General features: G+C 41.9%; 1 protein-coding gene and 1 long non-coding RNA gene across 5 annotated transcripts in view; one reads left to right on the top strand and one right to left on the bottom strand.

Moving 5' to 3' along the window:
- Positions 1-22581, bottom strand: part of PTPRB (protein tyrosine phosphatase receptor type B) — a 133174-nt gene that overhangs the window by 5664 nt on the left and 104929 nt on the right. For both annotated transcript variants that reach the window (XM_010358716.2, XM_010358714.2), the window contains 11 exons: positions 19461-19560; positions 18186-18269; positions 18074-18091; positions 17874-17955; positions 17177-17267; positions 16410-16486; positions 14289-14423; positions 12836-12958; positions 12485-12648; positions 10093-10228; positions 2959-3079 (listed from right to left, as the gene is read on the bottom strand). In XM_010358716.2, coding sequence (XP_010357018.2) covers positions 2959-3079; positions 10093-10228; positions 12485-12648; positions 12836-12958; positions 14289-14423; positions 16410-16486; positions 17177-17267; positions 17874-17955; positions 18074-18091; positions 18186-18269; positions 19461-19560 — 1131 coding nt within the window. The remainder of the gene's footprint in view (positions 1-2958; positions 3080-10092; positions 10229-12484; positions 12649-12835; positions 12959-14288; positions 14424-16409; positions 16487-17176; positions 17268-17873; positions 17956-18073; positions 18092-18185; positions 18270-19460; positions 19561-22581) is intronic.
- The window catches only part of LOC115899986, a 108303-nt gene that overhangs the window by 44627 nt on the left and 41095 nt on the right, over positions 1-22581 (top strand). For 2 of the 3 annotated variants that reach the window (XR_004059632.1, XR_004059631.1), the window contains exon 3: positions 5905-6079. This is a non-coding gene — a long non-coding RNA (uncharacterized LOC115899986). Of the gene's footprint in view, positions 1-2823; positions 2947-5904; positions 6080-22581 lie in introns of those variants that run through there. The other variant, XR_004059633.1, reaches the window with a different exon arrangement.

The following is a 22581-nucleotide window of genomic DNA, read 5'->3' as shown; positions in this document are numbered from 1 at the left end:
CTGTAATTAGAGACTGCCACAGGGTGTGTCATCATTGTTCTGTTTATGAAAATGACCAATGTGAAAGACCAGCAGAAATACATAGCTCAACCTAGTTTAAGATGAGACCATTCCTGCTGGGACCAGGTCATTCCATTTAGAAACACAGAATGTTAGACTTGGAAGGGACTGGTGATTCTAGCCCATCACCTCTGTTTTTATGGATGCAGCCATAGGCCCAGAGAGTCAGTGTAACTTACTCAGGGTTACACAGCTTGTTAAAGCTAGTTAGTTTGAGAGTTTGAACCTGAATCTTAGCCTTCAGGTGCCTGGTGGTTATCCTTTTCTATACCATAGTTAGCTTCTTTCAGGAGTGCCCAAGGTTACTCTACAAAAAGATTCTCAAGTCAAAACAAGACAAAGGAACCTCCAAGATCCCTCAGAACTTGTTCTGTACTGAAGCCTCTTAAGGAATCTCCCATGCAAAAACCTTAATTTACTATACAGATTAACTAGGGGTTACAGAATTATCTGATTTACAAAGGATTCCTCTAAATAGTAGCTCTTTATTTGTGCTTTACAGATTGTTAACTCATTAACATACTGGCTAGGCTGGGTGGTACAGAGAACTAAGTAAAAGGTTAGGAGACACTGCCAATTGAAGATCATTTAGAAACGGAGATAAGAGGGTATGAAATAATGTTTGTCAAAGTAAGATTATCTGATTTATAGAGATATCAGTCCACATGGCAAGGAATTGCAGCTGCATCTGCCCACAGCCATGTGAGCAGGCCATTATGAAGTGACTCCTCCAGCCCCAGTCAAACCTTCAGATAATGGCAGCCCCCTTGTAAGTCTTGACTGCAACCTCCTGAAAGACTCTGGGCCAGAACCACCAGTGAGATAATAAATGCTGATTTAAACTGCTAAATGTTGGGGTAATTTGTTAGGCAGTAACAGATAGCTAACACAATCCTCCTTCACATTTGCAATTAGCCTATGTGATAACTTAGGTCTTCATGATGGCCTAGAGTAAGACGAGGCATGAGGACCCTTCTCTTGTCACTTAATAATTGCTTGATCAAAACTGCCTTGTGAGGTTTTTTTTCTATTGAATTTCCCATTTGAAAAGTGTTACATCCTTATTCTAGAACATTTATAAAATACAAAAGAAGGAAAAATAGATTTTTCTGATGTTCAGGGAAATTTATATTTTCTCCCAGTCTTTTTCCTTATGCATTGGTTTTGGTTGTTTTACGTCCAGCTTTTCTTTATTTATAATAAATACCCATGTTATTATAACGTCCTCAAAAATAGCATTCTTTTTGGTTGTTTGTTTTTTGAGATAGAGTCTTGCTTTGTGGCCCAGGCTGGAGTGCAGTGGCATGATCTTGACTCACGCCTCTCAGGTTCAAGCAATTCTCCTGCCTTAGCCTCCCAAGTAGCTAGAACTACAGGTGCACGTCACCACGTCCAGCTAATTTTTGTATTTTTAGTAGAGATGGGGTTTCGCCATGTTGGCCAGGCTGATCTTGAGCTCCTGACATCAGCTGATCACCTGCCTTGGCCTGGCCTCCCAAAGTGCTGGGATTACAGGCGTGAACCACTATGCCCAACCTGTTTGTCTGTTTTTGAGATACAGTCTTGCTCTGTCACCCAGGTGGAGTGCAGTGGCACAATTATAGCTCACTGCAGCCTTCAACTCCTGAGCTCGAGTGATTCTCCTGCCTCAGCCTCCCAAGTAGCTGGGACTACAGGTGCACACCATGCCTGGTTAATTTTTAAATTTATTGTAGAGAAGGGGCCTCACTTTGCTGCCCAGGCTTGTCAAACTTTTAACTACGAAAAGCGTCACACATAATAATTTTTCTTTTCGTATGTAATGTAGGGTGGTAGGAGAAATACAGGGTCACAAGATAACATACGAAGGACCCCCGATACCTCAATTGCCAAATTCTTTTCCAAAGGGATTTTACAACTTGAACTAGTTGTGATTTCAAAGCATCCTCCCCAGTAGTGAAGCTTATTGCTTGGAAAAGAAAGGCTAAGCAGAGTCCTTCGTAGCAGGCATCCTCGGCTAGGCTGGAAGAGATACCTTGTGAAACTGCTGCTCAGCTGCAGGAACCCCCTTCCCACCATCCCTCTCTTCCCCGTTGCCACTCTGTGTGTCTAGGAGAAGAAATGGGTGGTGTACATTGGAAGAGCTTTAAGTTATTGGTTTCCAGAATCTTTTCCTTTTCTTTTTCTTTTTTCTCTTTTCTTCTCCCCTCCTCTCCCTTCTCCTCTTCTTTTCTTTTCTTTTTTTTTTTTTTTTTTTTTTTTTTTTGAGACAGAGTCTCACTCTTGTTGCCCAGTCTGGAGTGCAGTGGCAGGATCTCAGCCCACTGCAACTTCTGCCTCCTGGGTTCAAGCAGTTCTACCTCAGCCTCCTGAGTAGCTGGGATTACAGGTATGAGCCACTATGCCTGACTCTTTTGTATTTTTACTAGAGATGGGGGTTTCACCATGTTGGCCAGGCTGGTCTCGAACTCCTGACTTCAGGTGATCTGCCTGCCTTGGCCTCCCAAAGTGCTGAGATTACAGGCATGAGCCACTGCACCCAGCTAGAATCTTTTTCTTTTTTCTTTGAGACAGGATCTTGCTCTGTCATTCAGGCTGGAGTGCAGTGGTATGATCTTAGCTCACTACAGCCTTGACCTCCCGAGCTCAAGCGATCCTCCCCCTCAGCCTCCCAAGTAACTGAGACTATGGGCATGTGCCATGATGTCTGTCTGACTGATTTTTTTTTTTTTTTTTTTAGTTATTTGTAGAGACGGGATCTCCCTATGTTGCCCAGGCTGGTTTCAAACTCTTAGGCTCAAGTGATCATCCTGCCTCAGCCTGCCAAAGTGCTGGGATTACAGGTATAAGCCTCTGTGCCTGGCCAGATTGACTATATCTTGATGAAGGAACTTGGAAGTAAGTGAAGTAAGTGCCTACCTCTGTGATACTCTGGATTCACATTTTCGTAGATTGGAAACAAGGGGTTTTCTTGTTCACTCCGTAGCTTCCTTGCTCTGAGGACATCTCTTACACACTGATGTAGGTAGACATACTGACACTGTGGAAAAGCAGAAACATGTCAGAGGAGAGCCTGTTCTCATGCATGAGAAAGATGAGAGACTCTCACAAACTATTGACAATAATGGAATTCTATATATAGTTAGCAAATTTCTTGATCATCACTTCACTAATGGTCTCTGGTAAATAAAAGAATGTCTTTTACTACCACTGAAAAGAGAACAATGATAATGGGCAGAGAGGTGGCATTTTTCATTCCTATAATATTTATGTGTATATATGTATATTTGTGTGTATATATTTATGTATAAGTATTTATGTATATATGTGTGTGTATATATATAGTATGTTCTGTGAGAGCCTGCAACTGTGTCTAGTACATAGTAGATCCTTCACAAATTCAGTAGATGAACGAATGCCAGACACTGCTCTGTAGCTTACATAAATTATCTCATTTAATGATTTCAGCAACCTTGTGAAGTAAATATAATTATCAGTATAAACTGAGACTCAAAAGTAACTTCTCCAAGGTCACACAGCTAAGAAATGGGGCCCCAGGATTTGATCTTGGAGATGTGACCTCAAAGTCATGTCTTTTTCACTACACCAGTTTTCTTATATGAATCCCAATTTCATTGCATTACTGAATGAGAAAATAATTTCCCTGCATACTCTGCTGGTTTGTTCCCTTTATTCTAGGAACACAGTGAAAAAAGGGAGGTGTGTGCAATAAGTCCCGCTGGACTGTTAGTTCTTTGAGTGCAAGGCCAGTGTCTTATCCACCTCTGTTCTCTCAGCATCTGAGTTTGCCATGTGGAAGAATCTCAAAGATGTTGGCTGACTGCAGAGAACTACAAGGGTTACATAGTGAGGACAGACCCACCTGTTGGCTATTTGAGAATTTACTATTTTTGAAATATAAATAGATATAGAAGAGTCAGTGCTTTGGTGACCATAAAGACCTCCACTGACCACTGTGTCTCAGCCACAGGCAGTCAAGCTTGTGCATTGGGCCCCCTTCCTTATACTCCCTGAGTTCTCTTATAAGGAAATGGATTTCTGCAGAACTTTCCCTTGCTGATATAGCAACGGCCCAGAGGGAGTCATGAATTATGTGGGCTCTCGGCAGCCTCCAGCCAGCCTAGGCTGAGCCATCAGGCTTCTTGGGATCCCAGTTTTCCCACTTATTAAACAAGGAGGCAAAGGTCTCTTTTATAGCTAACATCCTTTGTCCATTAAAGGATATAGACTGATGTCAGTCAGATGGATATTGAAAAATATTTCCAGACCTTGTGTTTAAGGCAATCAGTGTAGTCAGTCTTAAAGTATTTTAGAGGTTTGAGATACAAAGTAGAACAATTAGGTCTTTCCTCACTAACAATCTTTCCAAGTAAATAAGTACTTATTTTTATGGGTTGGCACTAGATATTGTCCCTGATTGGAAGCTAGCCTGGTCATCTATCCATGGGACTATATAAGGTAGGTCTGGTATAATCAACAGATAAGAATATTTAATTTTTTTTTTTTTTTAAGAGACGGGGTCTTGTTCTGTTGCCTAAGCTGGAGTACAGTGACACAATCATAGCTCACTGCAGCTTTGAACTCCTGGTCTTCAGTGATTCTCACACCTCAGTCTCCTGAGTATCTGGGATTATAGGTATGGACCATCAGGCCTAGATAAATTAAAAAAATTTTTTTTTAGAGACAAGGTCTTGCTCTGTTGCCCAGGCTGGTCTGAAACTCCTGGCCTCAAGCCATCCTCCTTCTTTGGCCCCCAACAGTGCTAGGATTACAGGTGTGAGCCACTGTACCCAGCCTAGAAAAGGACATTTTAAACAACCAAATCAATAAGAAGTGAGGCCTGCAATAATATTGATAACTATTCTCTGCTCACAGACCTTTGCCATTTATTATGAATGTTATATGCAGTCTCAATCTTGAAAATCTGAGAAAGGTATCTGAGAATGGTAGTATAAAGTAGTCTCTTTTCGCTACCTTAAAAAGGATCCACCAAATTATAGACTGAAACCTCCCTGTTCTCTTCCACCCAAAGCATAATTCATTTTTTCACTTCTACTGGGATATTAAATTACTTTGGGACCTTAGAGGTAAGCTGTGAATGAACTCTAGTACATCTGTGCTATGGCCTATTAATAAATTCTTTAACAATGATTCACCATGGGCTTTGAAACAAGTTAATATCCATTAATTTGCCTTGTCTTAAATATAAGTTCTTCTTTTCCCAATAGAATGTCCCTTTGAAAATGATTACTCTAAAACAGTGAGATTGTTAATGTGCTTCTCACTTTATTCTTAATGAAAAGTAGACAAAGCCTAATATATGAATCTCAGATCACAAAAGATAATTTTTTGTTAACTGGTGAAGGCTTGGCTTAGTGTTGACACATTCAGTTCCATTCAATTTCATCAATATTTGGAGTATTAGATATTATTTATAGTATTATAGTCTTTTTGTGATCCCTGAGTGCATGGCTTAGTATTTAGTGAACAAACACCTATAAGATGATAAACGTAAGATACAATTGTGTATAAGGTTTCATACAGAAGAGAAAGCCATTAGGTTCATTTTGAGGGGAGGACACTATCAAGCTAAAGAGAAAAGGTGATATTTATAAGAATTCAAGCAAAGAAGTAAGGCAACATAACATAACATTTCACATATATTCTGGAAATTGTGAGAAGTCTAGTGCAGCTAAAATGCTGGTTGCGTGGGTCATGGGAAACCCCTCGAACAATGCCCCAAATGGAACCTGAGGTCCTTAGTCCTACAACATCTCAGTGTTTCCTTCCCAGCAGAAGTAAATGAGATCGAGACTGTGACTATCATCTATTGTTCTTTAACAGGTTATTGCTCCCTGAGTGTCTCTCTTAGGGTCAGGCTGCAAATTTTCCTCAAAGCAGCGTAAAAGAAGAAGGGACACTCATAAATCCCCTGACCAATGCCTCTTCGTTTAGAGATGCTTGCTGTTGGAAAGCTTGTGAAGACCTGCATCCCTTTGTATCTCAAATAAAGACAGAGGTAAGTTGAAGTTCACTGTCACCATGGACCCAGAAAAATAATACAAGGGGCCCAAATGTCCTCTGTCTTTTGCTGAAATAGTCACACACAGGGGCTCAGCCACAGATCACACCCCTCTGCACCCACTCCCATTACCAAATGCAAGCTCTAGCACCAGGGATTCTGAGCCTGTAGAAACAACTCAACTTCAGCAGAGGCTTAAAGCAAGGCAGATGATACTAGGTTGATGCAAAAGTAATCACGGTTTTTGCCATTAAAAGTAATGCAATTAAATGCCATTAAATACAATTTATGCAATTAAATGCCATTAAAATGCAGTTAATGCCATTAAAAGTAATGGCAAAAACTGTGATTACTTTTGCACCAACCTAGTACCTGGATAGCATTTAGCATTTTGTGTGATTGAGAAAAAAGGGAGATAGAAAATTTTATCTTACTGCAATGTTTATTTCATTATGATGGAAAGACAAAGTGGATTCTGGCCCAGGTGGGTAAACCTTCCTTAATTTGGCAGACCCTAATCACTGGTGGTGGCTAGTACAATGACATGAAGCTGGAGGAGTAAGTTGGGGCCAGGTTATAAAGAAGCTTGTACCCAGGATGAGGTTTGAACTTCATTTTACAAGCAGTGGTGAGCTTTTCACGATTTTTTTGCAGGGAGCTGACAGAGTCAGCAAGGGAACTTTGATGTTGAAGGGATCATTAGGGTGGAACTGAAGGCAGGAGACCCACTAGGAGGCTACTTATTAGCAGGACTAATGAGAGTTGATAAAGGACTGTGCAAGGGCAGTGGCAGTGGGATGAGGGGCTGGCTCCAAAGGAAGGAAAGGACTTTGTGACTGCGTGGATGTGGAAACTGGAGGAAAAGAAATCCACTCCATTGAGCCCAGGAGTTTGAGTCTAGCATAGTCAACATAGTGAGATCTTGTCTCACCACGTAAATAAACAAAAAATAGAAATAATAAATAAATGCCCATATCCATGCATGTAAGCATGCCAGGTGTGGTGGTGCACAACTGTAGAAGATTGCTTGAGCACAGAATTTGAGTCCAGTCTGGGCAACATAATGAGACCCCATCCCTTAAAAAATATAAGAAGTCAGCTCCCTGGCTTGGGCAAACACATGGATGGCAATACTATTAAATGAAACTGGAAGGTGCAAGAGCAGGAGGAATGTTTTTGTTGTTTTGTTTGGTTTTTTGAAAGAAAGAGAATGAGTTTGGCTTTGATCTTTTTGAAATTAGATGACTGTAAGGCTTCTGGGGGAATCCATCTGGTAGGCAGGCACTTACAGGTATGTATGTGGAGACAGGAGAATTACAGTTGGGTAACATGAGCATGTATGGGAATGGAGAATATCACAAAGAATGAAGACTGAGAGAAAGGGTGGTGCCTTGAGGACAGAACCTTGGGGAACTCAAAACATTAAGAAGACAAGCTGAGGCACTAAGCCACAGCATCCTCAGTGAGGTAGGAGGAAAAGGAGAACAGAATAGGGAAAAGATGGAGACTATTTACAATATAACCTCCTCTTCCCCAAGTTACAAATTGTGAAAGTGACAGTAAACTAACAAAATATTAATGCTGACTTTTTAGCAACGTAAGTGTAGGATATTTGTTCATTTAAAAGATTAAAAAATATTGAGGATATAGAGAAGGAAAACAGGTTCCCACCCTCTAGGAATGTGTAGTCTGGAGGAAGCTGAAGGGTAGTAATTATGATACAGGGTAATATAATTCTGCAACCTTTGATGAAATGACAGAGCTAGGCAGAGGTCATCAGTGACTGCTAAAACCATTAAGTGAAAGGTTGATGGGGATAATGAAGGGTTCGGGCTGACACTCCCTGAACTCACCGTCAGTATTCTCAGTGCTGAAAGAGAGACAGACATGGTGATCTGCCTTCTGATGTCATGCAACAGAAAGCCCTCAGTACCACCCACGAAGCAAGAGTTTAATCAGGCCTCCAGATCTAACCACCAGCTGACAAAATCCATGGGGAGTAAAGGAATATATTACCACCATGAAAAAGCAATCAGCCACATCTAGAATGTGGGAAAATCTACCGAACAAATGAGCTGGCTTCTTTAACAAATAAATGTCATAGAAAACAAATGGGAGGGAGGATTATAGATTAAAAAATATTTCAGAGACACTTCAACCAAATGAAGTATGTAAACTCTGGATTCTAATGAAAACCAACTACAGTTTTTTTATAAAAAGTAATTTTTTGAGATAAATACTGACTGGATATTAGATGATATTTAGGAATTATGGTTAAGACACAGATGTGATAATGACATTGCGGTCATAATTTTAAAGGCTCCTTATCAAATATATGTATACATGTATATATGCAGTATATGTAATATCACATATCCATACAAATGTACACATATACACATGCACATATATGCACATATACACACATATATGCAATATGACATATATTACATGTGTACGTGGGTACACATACATATGTATATACATGTATATGTGTATTTAAGGATGAAATAATGTGGTAAGTGGGATTTGCTTTAAAATATTTCAATGGCGTAATGCCATGGGGTAGGGGAACATTAAATGTGGGATACAGATGGGAAAAGAACACAGAATACTGATAATTGTAGAAGCTGGGGTTTGGGTACATGGAAACTCACTATACTATTTTTCCTAGTTTTGTGTATTTTCTTTTTAAAAATTTTGTGTGGAGGTGGGCTCTTGCCATGTGGCCCAGGCTGGTGTCAAACTCCTGGCCTCAAGTGATCTGCCCCCGCCGGGCCTCCCAAAGCGTTGGGATTACAGGCATGAGCCACTGTACCCAGCCATGTTTCGTGTATTTTTTTAAAACAATTTCATAATAAAACATTCAAAATATGGTAGAATCATTGTTATAATGAAAGTACTCTCAGCTCAGGACAATAGTGGTGGCAGAGGAGCCTGCCTGCAGGAGACAATGATGCCATTGTTTTGCCAAATGTGAGTTCTGCAGGATAGTTTTAATTTTTATTTTAATTTCTCTGGTTCAATTGTTGCTGGCTTGAATGCAGGATATTAATATGTGCTGCACAAGAAAAGAATTCAGAGGTCAAGATGGTTTTGGAAATAGTGGGTTCAACAAAGCTCAAAGAGGGGCCATGGCTGCAGGAGGCTCTCTTTTTGTGGAGCATTGCTCTCTGTGCAGTGTCCTTGGGTACTGTGACTCTAAGAGGGGACACAGAAGGACACAGAAGCATGTAGGACTTTTTACTTTTCCAACCATGGATTTTTTTTTTTTTTAATACAGAGGATTTTGCATAGTTAGTTGTAGAAAAAATACAGAGGATTTTGCATAGTTAGTTGTAGAAAAATTTGTGAAACACGAGGGTAAGAGAACTTCAGCCTTGGAAGGCATTGATGCAGAGGAGTGAATGCTTGGTCTCTATTGAGGAAGAGATCTGACCCTGAGGCTAGTACACTTATAGCACACTCAAGGGCCCAGGGTTCTCTAGAATAGTGCCCAAGCCACCTCAGCCACTTCATGGCTGTGGGCTTTGTGCAAAGCCCTTAAGCTTATGGACCTTCATTTTCTAGTCTGGAAATGGAATATAATATGTCTCACCAGGTTATTGTGAAAATTTAATGAGAACGTGTTCAAAAATGCTCTGCAAATGTCAAAGTGCTGCACAGATGGAAGCATGTGGTCTTTATAACCTACATACACTTCCAAAATGGGGGTGTAGGTGCAGGGAGTGGGGCTGGGGGAGAGAAGAGATTGGGATCTTCTTTCCTAACTGAGGTTCTTATGCTCATTTGCCAGCCTATCTTAAAATGAGCCTCAAGATTGTCACCTTCAAGACCAGTGAGATTTGTTTTAAAATAACAAGTCTTAGAAAATATCTATATTCAGTTCTTTTTTTCTCTTCCTAATGTGTCATAGTTATTTCCCCTTGTCAGATTAAAGTCTGGTATTTTTTTTGTGGGAATATAGTGGGGAGGAGGGTGGCCTATAACTTTCAGTCTATAACTCTTACCTCAGTCTGGACCATGTGAACCCTGTGAAGTCTTAGGTCATGCACTGCTCCGTAAATGTCCACAGAGTCTTTGGAGTCTAACTGCTGGAGGATTCGGTCCAATGCAATAAAGGTTCCAGTCCTACCCACACCAGCACTAGAAGAGATGGCAAAGGAAGATCAAGCCTTTTTATTAAATTTGCCTTTCAAGATTGCATCTGGAGACTCTGGCACAATCTTTCTTTTCCCTTCCCAGTTAAGGGAGAAGATAGGAATATTTCCTTCTCTCAATGTGCTCTTTTTCTCTTAAACAAGTTTAACCTAGAGTCCCCCAATCCCACCTCCGCACAGTCTTCCATCTCCACTCCCTTCCTGTCCGTCCTCCACCATAAGTCCTGCTCTGCACTTGCTATGTATCATTTCCATGCATGTTTTTAATACTTTTCCTACATACAGGTAAATCTATAAACAACATTTATGTTTCAAAAATCTACTGAAACGGTAGTATACATGCTTTAGGTATCTTTTTGTCAACTTTCCTACTCAATATTATATTTTCAGATTTATCTATATTGCTACATATAGATCTTCTTCCCTCCCCTCCACTCCCCTCCCCGAGTCTTGCTCTGTTGCCCAGACTGGAGTGCAGTAGCACAAGCATAGCTCACTGCAGCCTCCACCTCCCAGGCTCAAGCAATCCTCTCACCTCAGCCTCCTGAGTAGCTGGGACCACAGGCACATATAACTACTCCCAGCTAATTAAAAAAGATTTGTAGAGATAAGGTCTCCCTAATAGTTGCCCAGCCTGGTCTCGAACTCCTGGCCTCAAGTGATCCTCCCACTTTGGCCCCCAAAGTGCTGGGATTACAGGCAGGATATACCACACCCAGCTGATCTAAATTCTTTTCATTCTCTCATAAACCACTGCTAATCCAGTGGTAATAAGATCATTTATAAGATCATTTAAAATTTTTCTGTATTAAAATATGTTGCAATGAACACGAATATATGTGGAGATTTCTCAGGGGTCGAAACCTAGAAGCAGAACTCTTGGGTTGGTCATGGCCATGAACACCTTCAACTTCACTAGGGATTGCCAAATTGCTCCCCAAAATGGCTGTATCATCTGGGGATTTTTGATACGCACATCTATAAGATAAAGGACAGTTCTCCAGTGGTCCTGGACAAAAATGACTGCCATTTTTCAAAAAGCAGAAAGCTCTGAGGTGAGTGCCTCACCTTCCTATTAAAAGTGTCAAGGTTCCAAGGACATAGGAAAGCCGGGCTCCTAGGGTGCTGGGCTGACAGGAGGGAGATGAGTACACTTGGCATTTCTCTTACTGCTGTAATTCCCTGCTCCATATTTAGTAGTGCCATTCAGTTAGGGCTATCAAAGTGCTGCTGCAAACATTAATTAGCTAAATACCAGGCTCCCCAGAGAGAGAGATTTCACTTGTTAGGTTGATTTTCTGGACAGAATGAAGCAAAGAGAAATCAAGAGAACAGAAACTTAAGAGAAAAAATTAGGTGCTATAGATGGCAATTGCTATGCTGTGGTTTGAATGTTTGTGTCCCCTCCAAAAATTCATGTTGAAACTTAATCTCCAGTGCAACAATATTAAGAGGTGGAGAAGGTGATTAGGTCATGAGGGCTCTGCCCTCATGAATGGGTTGGAGGGAACTAGCTAGGTCCTTTTGCCCTTCCATCCCTCCCTCCATGTGAGGACACAGCCTTTGTCTGCTCTGGAGGACACAGTGACAAGGCACCATCTTGGAAGCAGAGACCAAGCTCTCAACAGACACAACCTGCCAGTGCCTTGATTTTGGACTTCCTAGCCTCTAGACTGTGATAAATAAATTTCTATTATTTGTTATCCAGTCTGTGGTATTTTGTTTTAGCAGCACAAATAGACAAAGACATGCTACTAGACCCGAAGGGAAGATTAGAAAATAAATCTTGAAGGATAGGTAGGACTTAGGTGGAGAAGAGAGAGAAAGCCATCCCAAAATGGAAGAATGACCAGAGGCAAGAATAAGCTTGTGTGCTCACTTTCCTGGCTAGAATGGGAAGGGAGCTGTTGGGAACTTAGATTGAAGGTGATATGCCTGATGATGGAAAGCATGGAATTCCCATCAGGACTTTGGATTTCAGAAAGTAGGAAAAGAGCAAGAGGGAGAGAGAAGGCTGGAGAGTGAGGGTGAGAGAGAGCTACAGGGGGAGAAAGTGAAAAAGGAGAAGTCAGGGAAGAGGAATGATGTTGGCAGAAGGGGAGGAACGTTATAAAACCCTCTGGGGGTGAGGCAGGCTGGTTGGTCCAGACAAATCCTCCACCTACCAAATTCCCCATGCTTACATATTTTTCCACAACCCCCTTATGGCTGCCATTTTATTGGCTGCTAGGTGTCCTAGTACCTGCAGTGCACCACAGTGGGCCCGGCACCTGGGCTTCGGTTGATGTAGTCCCTGACAGTTCTCACAAACTGGATCAAAGACTGGGTGGTTTCTGGGACTCCATGGTCTGGCCACACCGTATAGTGAAAGTGGCGGATGAGTCTGTGTGCATCAAGCTGTTCCTCCTGTAAGAGCAGAGAGCAGGATAATAAGAGGAAATGTCCAATGCAAACCTTCAAGCTTGACAACTGAGCCATGGAGCAATTCCTATGGGCTGAAACTACAAGAGAGGAACCAGCAAAAGTGGGATTCACAGATCTCGTTCATCTCTCCAAGCTGGGTTGTTAAATGAAGTCAAGCAAGCTAACATACACTGCATATCTTAAACTCCCGGATGGTCCACTCAGGCAGGACGGACTCTGAGAGCATCTGCAGGATGAGGTCCCCATAGTAGAGGGAATCTTGGTCTGCTGGCCAGTAATGGTCACACTTTACCTAGAACAGGACAGACAGAAAAAAAGTGAGTCCGGAAAAGTTACTCCTTTGTGAACCTGCGGTTTCCCTCCTCCAAATGTCTTCCTGAGTTAGGAATCTGGGATCAGCTGCTAAAGCAATTTGACCGTCTACTTTATATTAACCTTCTCATGGCCACTGCTGAAGCTGAGGTGCTGCTCCAAGTGAAGGGGAGAGCCTGCACAAGGAGCAACCCTAACGCCAGCCTTTGGGTTCACTCATTTTTTAGGCCCAGTGATATATGGCTTGAGGTTTTTTTTTTTCCCCCTTTGGCATTTCAGTTCCACTAGCAGGTAAACCGTGGTTCACAATTTATTGTTCTTTCTAAAGAAATATCTAGTTGGGTACAGGAAGGCACTGTCTTCCTGGCCCTGCTTCATTCATATTTTTATGTCACTGTCCTAACGTGGGCCATGTGCCAAGAGATCTTTGAGAAGTTAGAACATTTAGCTAAGCTCGTCTTTACATGTACACAGACAAGGGAAAGAGGATTGTAAGCATATATTTACTGAGCGCAGATACTGGGCACTTCACATGTAATCCTTTTTTTTTTTTTTTTTTTTTTTTTGAGATGGAGTCTCGCTCTGTCACCCAGGCTGGAGTCCAGTGGCGCGATCTGGACTCACTGCAAGCTCCGCCTCCCGGGTTCACGCCATTCTCCTGCCTCAGCCTCCTGAGTAGCTGGGACTACAGGCGCCCGCCACTGTGCCCGGCTAAGTTTTTTTGCTAATCTCCTACTTTCACCTGATAGATCTCCTGACCTTATGATCCACCCCTTCAGCCTCCCAAAGTCCTGGGATTGCAGGCGTGAGCCAACACGCCCGGCCGTAATCTCTCTTTTAATCCTCAAAATAACCATATAAAGTGCAGGATGATAAGTGCATTACAAGGGGGGGTTGCTTAATTTGTCTGGATTATTCTTTTACTTTTTGTCTGCCAACACAGTCTACAACTCACTTCTCCTTTCCTGGGAGGGGGGGCAGGTCCAGTGACTCTGACTGGGTCTCTCCCCCGGCCATACACTGAAGAATGGAGTAGCCAAGTGGCCAGGTAATCTTTTGGTGTAATGGGCACTGCCAGTAGTCCCAGTCCTCAAATGGAAACAGCTTTCACTGGAACTTTAGACCCAGAATCAGAATGAGGCCTCACTTGGGTTTACTATTAGAGTCGTTTGAACAGAGTGGCGTAAGTCACTAACAATGTTCTCACATGATCCCTACTTGGTTTTGCGGGGTTGCACTTGATGATGGGGCAGAATTCTGTCCAGGTGGCAGAAAGCAAAGCTTGGATGGCAGGAAGACTGTTTACTCACTCGGCCCTTCTCAACACACTGGGTCACCATGACGATGTTGTGAACGTTTTGTTCCCACACCATTTTCCAGAAGTCATCCTTGGTGCCAGGAAGCGGTCCCTGAGTGACAATGTATTCTCTTCTGAAGTTGTTGCCCTGCAATGAATTTACAATATGGAGAGTCAGAAACAATGGGCCTCTTCAGAAGTATAAACAAAGAGTTCTTCAGATTAGATGATAGGGAGGTCTCTGCCAAGTCTCTGACTTCAGAAAAAGATACTAACACAAGTGTCAAGGCTTGGGAGCAGGAAGGACAAAGGTCAGAACATTGAACTAGTGTTAAGAGCTACATTCCCTTTTACTTGCCTGGGTCTATTCTGAAAGCAAATGGGGGACTCAGGCAATGATCTAGACAACACTTCACCCTCAATTATATGTGTGTGTCGGGGGGGCATTTATGTAGACTGTTTGAGGGACTGTAATCATGCTCTTTCCCTATTTAATGTACAAAAGTGTTAGTCATTTTGGACAATCAATGTCAGAATAATTTGGTAAGGTAGGTCATCCACAGGAAGCATCATGGAAGAGAAACCACTGTCAACTGCACGTCTACCATCTAATGGACTTACTTAATCCAAACCACCGTCCAAGAGCGGGATATTTTCATCTCCTTCTGCACTCCAGCAATGACAGCAATTCCTTGTCGATTCTATGCGAAGCTCTTTCTCTTTCCTCAGGGTCTCCACATTATGTCACCCCTGCCATCGCCACTCCCAGCCATGCAAACACTGCCTCTTATCTAACCAATCCTTGCTTATCCTCAGCATGGTGCCTGCTTGGCTGAGCCTTCTTTTATCTTTCTCTCTGCTGGGGATATTCTCCTCGTAGATGCCCCATGGCAACCTCTAGCCTCTTGCTGCTGAGTGCGGTTCTCAGACCAGCAGCACTGAAATCACCCAGAGGCTTGTTAGAAATGCAGACTCAGCCGGGCGCAGTGGCTCACGCCTATAATCCTCACACTTTGGGAGGCCGAGGCGGGCAGATCATGAGGTCAGGAGATTGAGACCATCCTGGCTAACATGGTAAAACCCCATCTCTACTAAAAATACAAAAAAATATTAGCCGGGCATGGTGGCGGGCGCCTGTAGTCCCAGCTCTCGGGAGGATGGGGCAGGAGAACGGCGTGAACCCCCGAGGCGGAGCTTGCAGTGAGCGGAGATCCTGCCACTGCACTCCAGCCTGGGCGACAGAGCGAGACTGCATCTCAAAAAAAAAAAAAAAAAAAGAAAAGAAATGTAGACTCCCAGGCCCTGCCTCAGCCCTGCTGGATCAGAATCTGCCTTTTCACAAGATCCCCAGATGATGCAGACATCTTTCAATGTAGGAGAGGCATTGCTGTGGCAGGTTTCTCATGCCATTGTCTTTTCCTGCCTCAACTCTTCTGAGAGTGCTTTCAGGGTCAGGATTCCATCTTATCCCATGCCTGTAAACAGCTCAGTGTTTGACTTACAGTTAGCACTTAATTTCTAAGTGTTTATTGAGTGAGTGGATGGTTGCTTGAGGTAAATATTACTATCCTCAGTTTTTGGAAAAGAAAATGGAGGCCCAAAAAGGTGACATAATGTATCCAAGGTCACAGGGTCAACAAGGGCCAGAAGTGGGATTCAAATCTAGATTTGTTTGATCTGAAAACTTTTTCCACTGCAGTGTGCTGTAGGAAGGTGGCAAGATGCTAACCAAAACCAGAGCCCGAAGATTTGATATAACCTTTGAGTTGTGTCTGTGGTTGTGAAGATTCCAAATAACATGGGATCAACTTCTCTAGCTAGGCAGCTTTAGCAGGGGGGGTCCATCTTCCTTAGGAAGCTCTCATTTAGGTTAAGGACTGCAGAGAGTAGATGACCTATGAAAATGGATCCTGGGCTCATTATAATTTCATTTGACTATAGCCATTGTGAAAAATGTGGCTTAGCAGGAACTGAATTAGATACCCTGTTTTTTTTATGGCATTCAGACGTGCTCTTCTGAAATCTACAAGTGTTTCCAGAGCTAAGAATAACAGGAACATGCAGGAGTGGCATCTCCTGTGTAGCCACCCACCAAAGCCTCATCCCGAACACTGTGGCCTAGTGGGTCACTTACAGGGATGTAGCTGGCATTGATGTAGTCAGAGCAAGGATCATCATCTACATTGGACAGCTTCACTCGTGTGGCATCATCTGGAAGGAGAGATTTGCCGCTGAGTCTTGGAGTGATTTTTCTACAGTTTATGTAATGTGTGTGATGTGCCTTAGCTCTGATCCCCACAACAGCCTCAGATGGGAGGTGATCTTATCTCCAGTTTGCAGATGAGGCTCAGACAGGATAACTAGCTTGCCCCACATTGCATAGGTGGCCTATAACCAGTCAGACACAGGATACAACGTGAAGCCCCATCTGTGCTTCCCTTTGTAACATTACATTTGCCTGATGGAGTGGCCAGCTCCCTTTCACTGCTGGAATGAATACAATCCAGAAAACCTACCTTCTATTGCTTTACCTAATGGGGTAAGGAAATTTAAGTAGAAATTGCTAACCAAAGACTTTGCTAAGCAAACCCAGGTCTGCTTGATGTCAGAGCCCTTGCTGTTAACCCCATTTACTGCTTAGCCTCCAAAGAGAAGCAGTAGGATCACATGGAGGAAATGTCAATAGCATAACAGGCCTTTCATAATCAGAATTTAAACTGGCTATTATCCCTCTGGAGAGACGTGCAGGAATATGTAAGTTATTTCTTATTAAAGGCATTCAGAGCTTGAGATTGTCCATATCCAGTTACATTATATTTCTTTAGCCCCATTTCGTTTTTGGAGAAAAATGCAGAAATGGCTAGAGGAAGACAGTATTACAAATTCTGACACAAAACTTACAGGGCAATATATTGTTGTATCGATTTTTCCCTCTATTCTCTGGCAAGAGTGCAATATCACATGACTGGTTTCGGCCCACATCTTTTAATTCCTGTTAGTTCAAAAACAAGTTTGTAAGTGGAGGATATGAAATAGAATAAAGCAAATCATACAGTCCTGGAGATACATAATAATATGAAAATATATACACTAGCTACTGTTTATGAATGCCTGGTATTCAACATGCATTAGCTCTGATCCCCACAACAACCCCACAAGGGAAGTGTTCCTCTCACTATTTTACAGGTGAGGCTCAGATAGGATAACTGCTGTGCCCCAGGTCAGCCAAGTGGCAAACCTGAGAATCAAATCCAAAAGCTACGTGCTTTTGCAAAACCACAGTATGTCCCAGCCAAGCAAACGGCCAGGCTGAATATCTGACAGCAGTAGGTCTGCATTTGAGATTTGTTAATTCTTCCTTACTGTCTGATCCAGGTAGCCTTTGGTTTGCTGTGTTATTCTGGAGCTCAACCTGGCCTCTAAGATTAGATGGTATATTGTTCAGGGCATAGTTTAGGCATAAAAGAGTGCTCAGCTGAGATTCTAAGCAGCCTCCTAACTTCTGAGCCCAATCAGCCTATGATTACACAGTAAACATTAGGAGGGAAATTCTGCTAAGAACTAGGGATGCTGAGGCTTCATTCTGCTTGAGTTGTACCTCGTATTCCTTGGATAGAAGGTAGTTGGAGTCAGCTTGTAGCTTCATGAAATGCCCTTCAAACTGATTTATTTTTATTGGACTGTAATTAAAAATGAAACAGAAAAGAGAGTTACTGCAGAAAATGGAAAGTGCCATAACCATTCTGACTCATATTTCAAAGGCAGATAATATAGTAATTAATGTGTTCTCTCTCTTACCAAGAAGTTTTCCGGTTACTGTGAAGGGAAACCAAAAGAAGAAGACTTTGTTAGCAAATTTCACAGAATACCATCTTTCAACAAATTATATGAAGGCAAATGTGGTGCTTACCCTTTCTGGCCCAGGTTTAAGTGGACAGATAATGGTCGATCCCTACGAATGCTCAGACGGGCAGAGGGTCTTTCTCGACCATGGCTGAAACATAAGAGAGAGAACTTTTATTCTGATTATGATACTTGGCTTGAACAAATTTTTCCATTTATGGTAAGGCTGTGCATGTTTGTGCAAATACAGATTTTTCAGTATTCATGTAGATTTGCACTCAGCCAACATCTCTCTGAGGGAGGGAAAGGAAAAAGAATAAAGTAGATCATTCCCACCCAGAAACGGATCTCTGCAAAAACTGAAGATTTGTCTCCTGGTTTTTGGCTACAGGTTATAATCACTTCCCACATTCTCAATAAAACTTTGCTTTAAAAAAATCCAGTAAATTTCAGATGCCAGACACGACTTCAATAAAGAGGAACATGTGCCAAATTAAGAAAAAAAATTCGCTAAGAGAAGAAGGCACGACATTGGGGCCACATGCTATTTGGTTCTTTTTGGTCCCTTCTTAAATCAGGATGGCAGATATGAACTACAAAAAAAAAAAAAAAAGAAGTGTGGTGATGTCAACCACACTTTTCAGGATATTTCAGAAGAGCACTTGGACATGCAATTTGCAAACATCTCTGTCTTCATGAGGATATGAACCACACACACACACAAATATTTTTTTTCCTGTGCAAAAGGAGTCACTTCATCTTTAAATAAAGCTATAGATGGCCCCTCAGTCCTTTGGCAAGGGATGAATTCATCAATGGGATATAAAAGAACTGAGAAAAGTGAGTCATGGCTTTAGAGTTTGACTTTTGTTTTTATTGAGAAAACAGTGACAATTTAACCTGGAAAAATTAAATTATTTTCACTTCTTAGTTTTCAGCCTAAAGGGAATTTTCAGTTGCATTTTTTTTTTTTTTTTTTTTTTTTTTTTTTTTTTTTTTTTTTGAGGCGGAGTCTCGCTCTGTCGCCCGGACTGGAGTGCAGTGGCCAGATCTCAGCTCACTGCAAGCTCCGCCTCCCGAGTTTACGCCATTCTCCTGCCTCAGCCTCCCGAGTAGCTGGGACTACAGGCGCCCGCCACTTCGCCCGGCTAGTTTTTTTTGTATTTTTAGTAGAGACGGGGTTTCACCGTGTTAGCCAGGATGGTCTCGATCTCCTGACCTCGTGATCCGCCCGTCTCGGCCTCCCAAAGTGCTGGGATTACAGGCTTGAGCCACCGCGCCCGGCCTCAGTTGCATTTTTTAAAGTTGTGGGTCCAATCACGAAAAGGATCTTTGTACTTACCTCACTTTCTGTCTGCAGATCAATAAGGCAACAACAGCCACTAGCATGCCAATTAAAAACAGACCAGCACTCACACCTTCAATAGCTCCAAACAAGGGCTCTACAATAATCCAGATAGAAACAACAAATGCAGGTGGGAAAATTAGTGCTAGGGAACCAGTAAGAAAGCTATTGAAGCCATATCTCCCAAGTAATGTTATTACAAATAGAATTCAAGTGATGCCCACGAGGAGGCATTTACTTTCCAAAGGCTAGGAGTATGCACCTAAGAAGATGAAAGGCTGGCTCCCACCCGGTAGCAGTGAGGCCAGGTGTCACTGTATACTTTTGAAGTTAGTGGCGTATAGCTTATAGAGGTGTTTTGGACTTTGCACTTGTATATAAAGCTTGGGCCACCTAAGATAAAGGCCATAAGTTTGCCACCAAGATAAAAATGCAATTTCATTTATATAAAACATGTTACACAGCATTTGGGGCTTTGGAAAATCCAGTGGATTGCTTGGAGCTATTTTAACAAAGTCTTATTTTTATTATCTGGTATGGTACCGCTACTGGGAGTTTATGAAGAGGTAAGAGTGGCCTCATTTTTAAAATAGCTTTATTGAAATATCATTCACATAGCATGCAACTCACCCATCTAAATTGTACAATTCAATGGTCTTTTGTATAGTCACAGAGTTTTGCAAATGTCCCCACAATCAATTTTAAAACATTTTCATCACCCTCAAAAGAAACCACATACCTCTTAGCAGTCAGTCCCATTCCTCCCTCCTCATGATCCCTGGCAACCACTAATCTACTTTCTGTGTCTGTAGATTTGCCTATTCTGGATGTTTCATAAAAATGAAATCATAAATCTGTGATCTTTTGTGATTGACTCTTTTAATTGAGCATAATGTTTTCAAGGTTCATCCATATTATAGCATATACCAAGATTTCATTCCTTTTTATGGTTGAATAATAGTCCACTGTATGGATATATCACATTTTGTTTACCCATTCATACATTGATGGACATTTAAATTGCTTCTACTTTTTGGCGACTATGAATAATGCTACATGAATATTCATGTACAAGTTTCTATGTGGACATATGTTTTCATTTCTCCTGGGTATATACTGAGGAGTGAAATTGCTGGGTCATATGGTAACTCTAGGTTTAATATTTCTATAAACTGTTTTTCAGAGCAGCTACACCATTTTACATTCTCATAAGTGGTGTATGGAAGGTTCTGATTTCTTCATATCCTCACTCTTGTTACTGTCTTTTTGATTACAGCCATGCTACTGGGTGTGAAGTGGTATCTTCTTGTGATTTTGATTTGCATTTCCCTAATGACTACTGATGTTGAGCATCTTTTCATGTGCTTATTAGTCAACTGTACATCTTCTTTGGAGAAATGTCTATTCAGAGCCTTTGCCCATTTAAATATTGTGTAATTTGGCTGGGCACGGTGGCTTACACCTGTAATCCCAGCACTTTGGGAGGCTGAGGCAGGCGGATCACAAGGCCAGGAGTTTGAGACCAGCCTCGCCAACATGGTGAAAACCCGTCTCTACTGAAAATACAAAAATTAGCCGGGCGTGGTGGTGCGTGCCTGACATCCCAGCTACTTGGGGGGCTGAGGCAGGAGAATTGCTTGAACCTGGGAGGTGGAGGTTGCAGTGAGCCAAGGTGGCATCACTGCACTACAGCCTGGGTGACAGAGCAAGACTCCATCTTGAAAAAAAAAAAAAAAAAAACACATATATATATATATATATTACACTATATATACAGTGTAATTTGTGTTTCTATTATTAAATTGTGAGGTAAGAGTTCTTTATATGCTAGATACTCAGCCCTTATCAGATATGGGATTTGCAGATATTTTCTCCCAATTCTGTAGGTTGTCTTTTTACTTTGTTCATAGTGTCCTTTGAAGCACAAGTTTTTGATTTTAATTAAATCCAAATTGTCTGTTTTTTTCTTTTGTAGCTTATGCTTTTGGTGTCATATCTTTTTTTTTTTTTTTTTTGAGACGGAGTCTGGCTCTGTCGCCCAGGCTGGAGTGCAGTGGCCGGATCTCAGCTCACAGCAAGCTCCGCCTCTCAGGTTTATGCCATTCTCCTGCCTCCGCCTTCCAAGTAGCTGGGACTACAGGCGCCCGCCTCGTCGCCCGGCTAGTTTTTTATTTATTTATTTATTTATTTATTTTTTAATTATACTTTAAGTTCTAGGGTACATGTGCATAACATGCAGGTTTGTTACATATGTATACTTGTGCCATGTTGGTGTGCTGCACCCATCAACTCGTCAGCACCCATCAATTCATCATTTATATCAGGTATAACTCCCAATGCAATCCCTCCCCCCTCCCCCCTCCCCATGATAGGCCCCAGTGCGTGATGTTCCCCTTCCCGAGTCCAAGTGATGTCATTGTTCAGTTCCCACCTATGAGTGAGAACATGCAGTGTTTGGTTTTCTGTTCTTGTGATAATTCGCTAAAAATGATGGTTTCCAGCTGCATCCATGTCCCTACAAAGGACGCAAACTCATCCTTTCTTATGGCTGCATAATATTCCATGGTGTATATGTGCCACATTTTCTTAATCCAGTCTGTCACAGATGGACATTCGGGTTGATTCCAAGTCTTTACTATTGTGAATAGTGCTGCAATAAACATACGTGTGCATGTGTCTTTATAGCAGCATGATTTATAATCCTTTGGGTATATACCCAGTAGTGGGATGGCTGGGTCATATGGTACGTCTAGTTCTAGATCCTTGAGGAATTGCCATACTGTTTTCCATAATGGTTGAACTAGTTTACAATCCAACAGTGTAAAAGTGTTCCTATTTCTCCACATCCTCTCCAGCACCTGTTGTTTCCTGACTTTTTAATGATTGCCATTCTAACTGGTGTGAGATGGTATCTCATTGTGGTTTTGATTTGCATTTCTCTGATGGCCAGTGATGATAAGCATTTTTTCATGTGTCTGTTGGCTGTATGAATGTCTTCTTTTGAGAAATGTCTATTCATATCCTTTTTTTTTTGTATTCTTTAGTAGAGACGGGGTTTCACCGTATTAGCCAGGATGGTCTCGATCTCCTGACCTTGTGATCCGCCCATCTCGGCCTC

This window comes from Rhinopithecus roxellana, chromosome 10 (genome assembly GCF_007565055.1).
Source record: "Rhinopithecus roxellana isolate Shanxi Qingling chromosome 10, ASM756505v1, whole genome shotgun sequence".
NCBI classification, from domain to species: domain Eukaryota; kingdom Metazoa; phylum Chordata; class Mammalia; order Primates; family Cercopithecidae; genus Rhinopithecus; species Rhinopithecus roxellana.
Note: the sequence above shows the minus strand (reverse complement) of the source record. Positions and strands in the feature narration are given on the sequence as shown.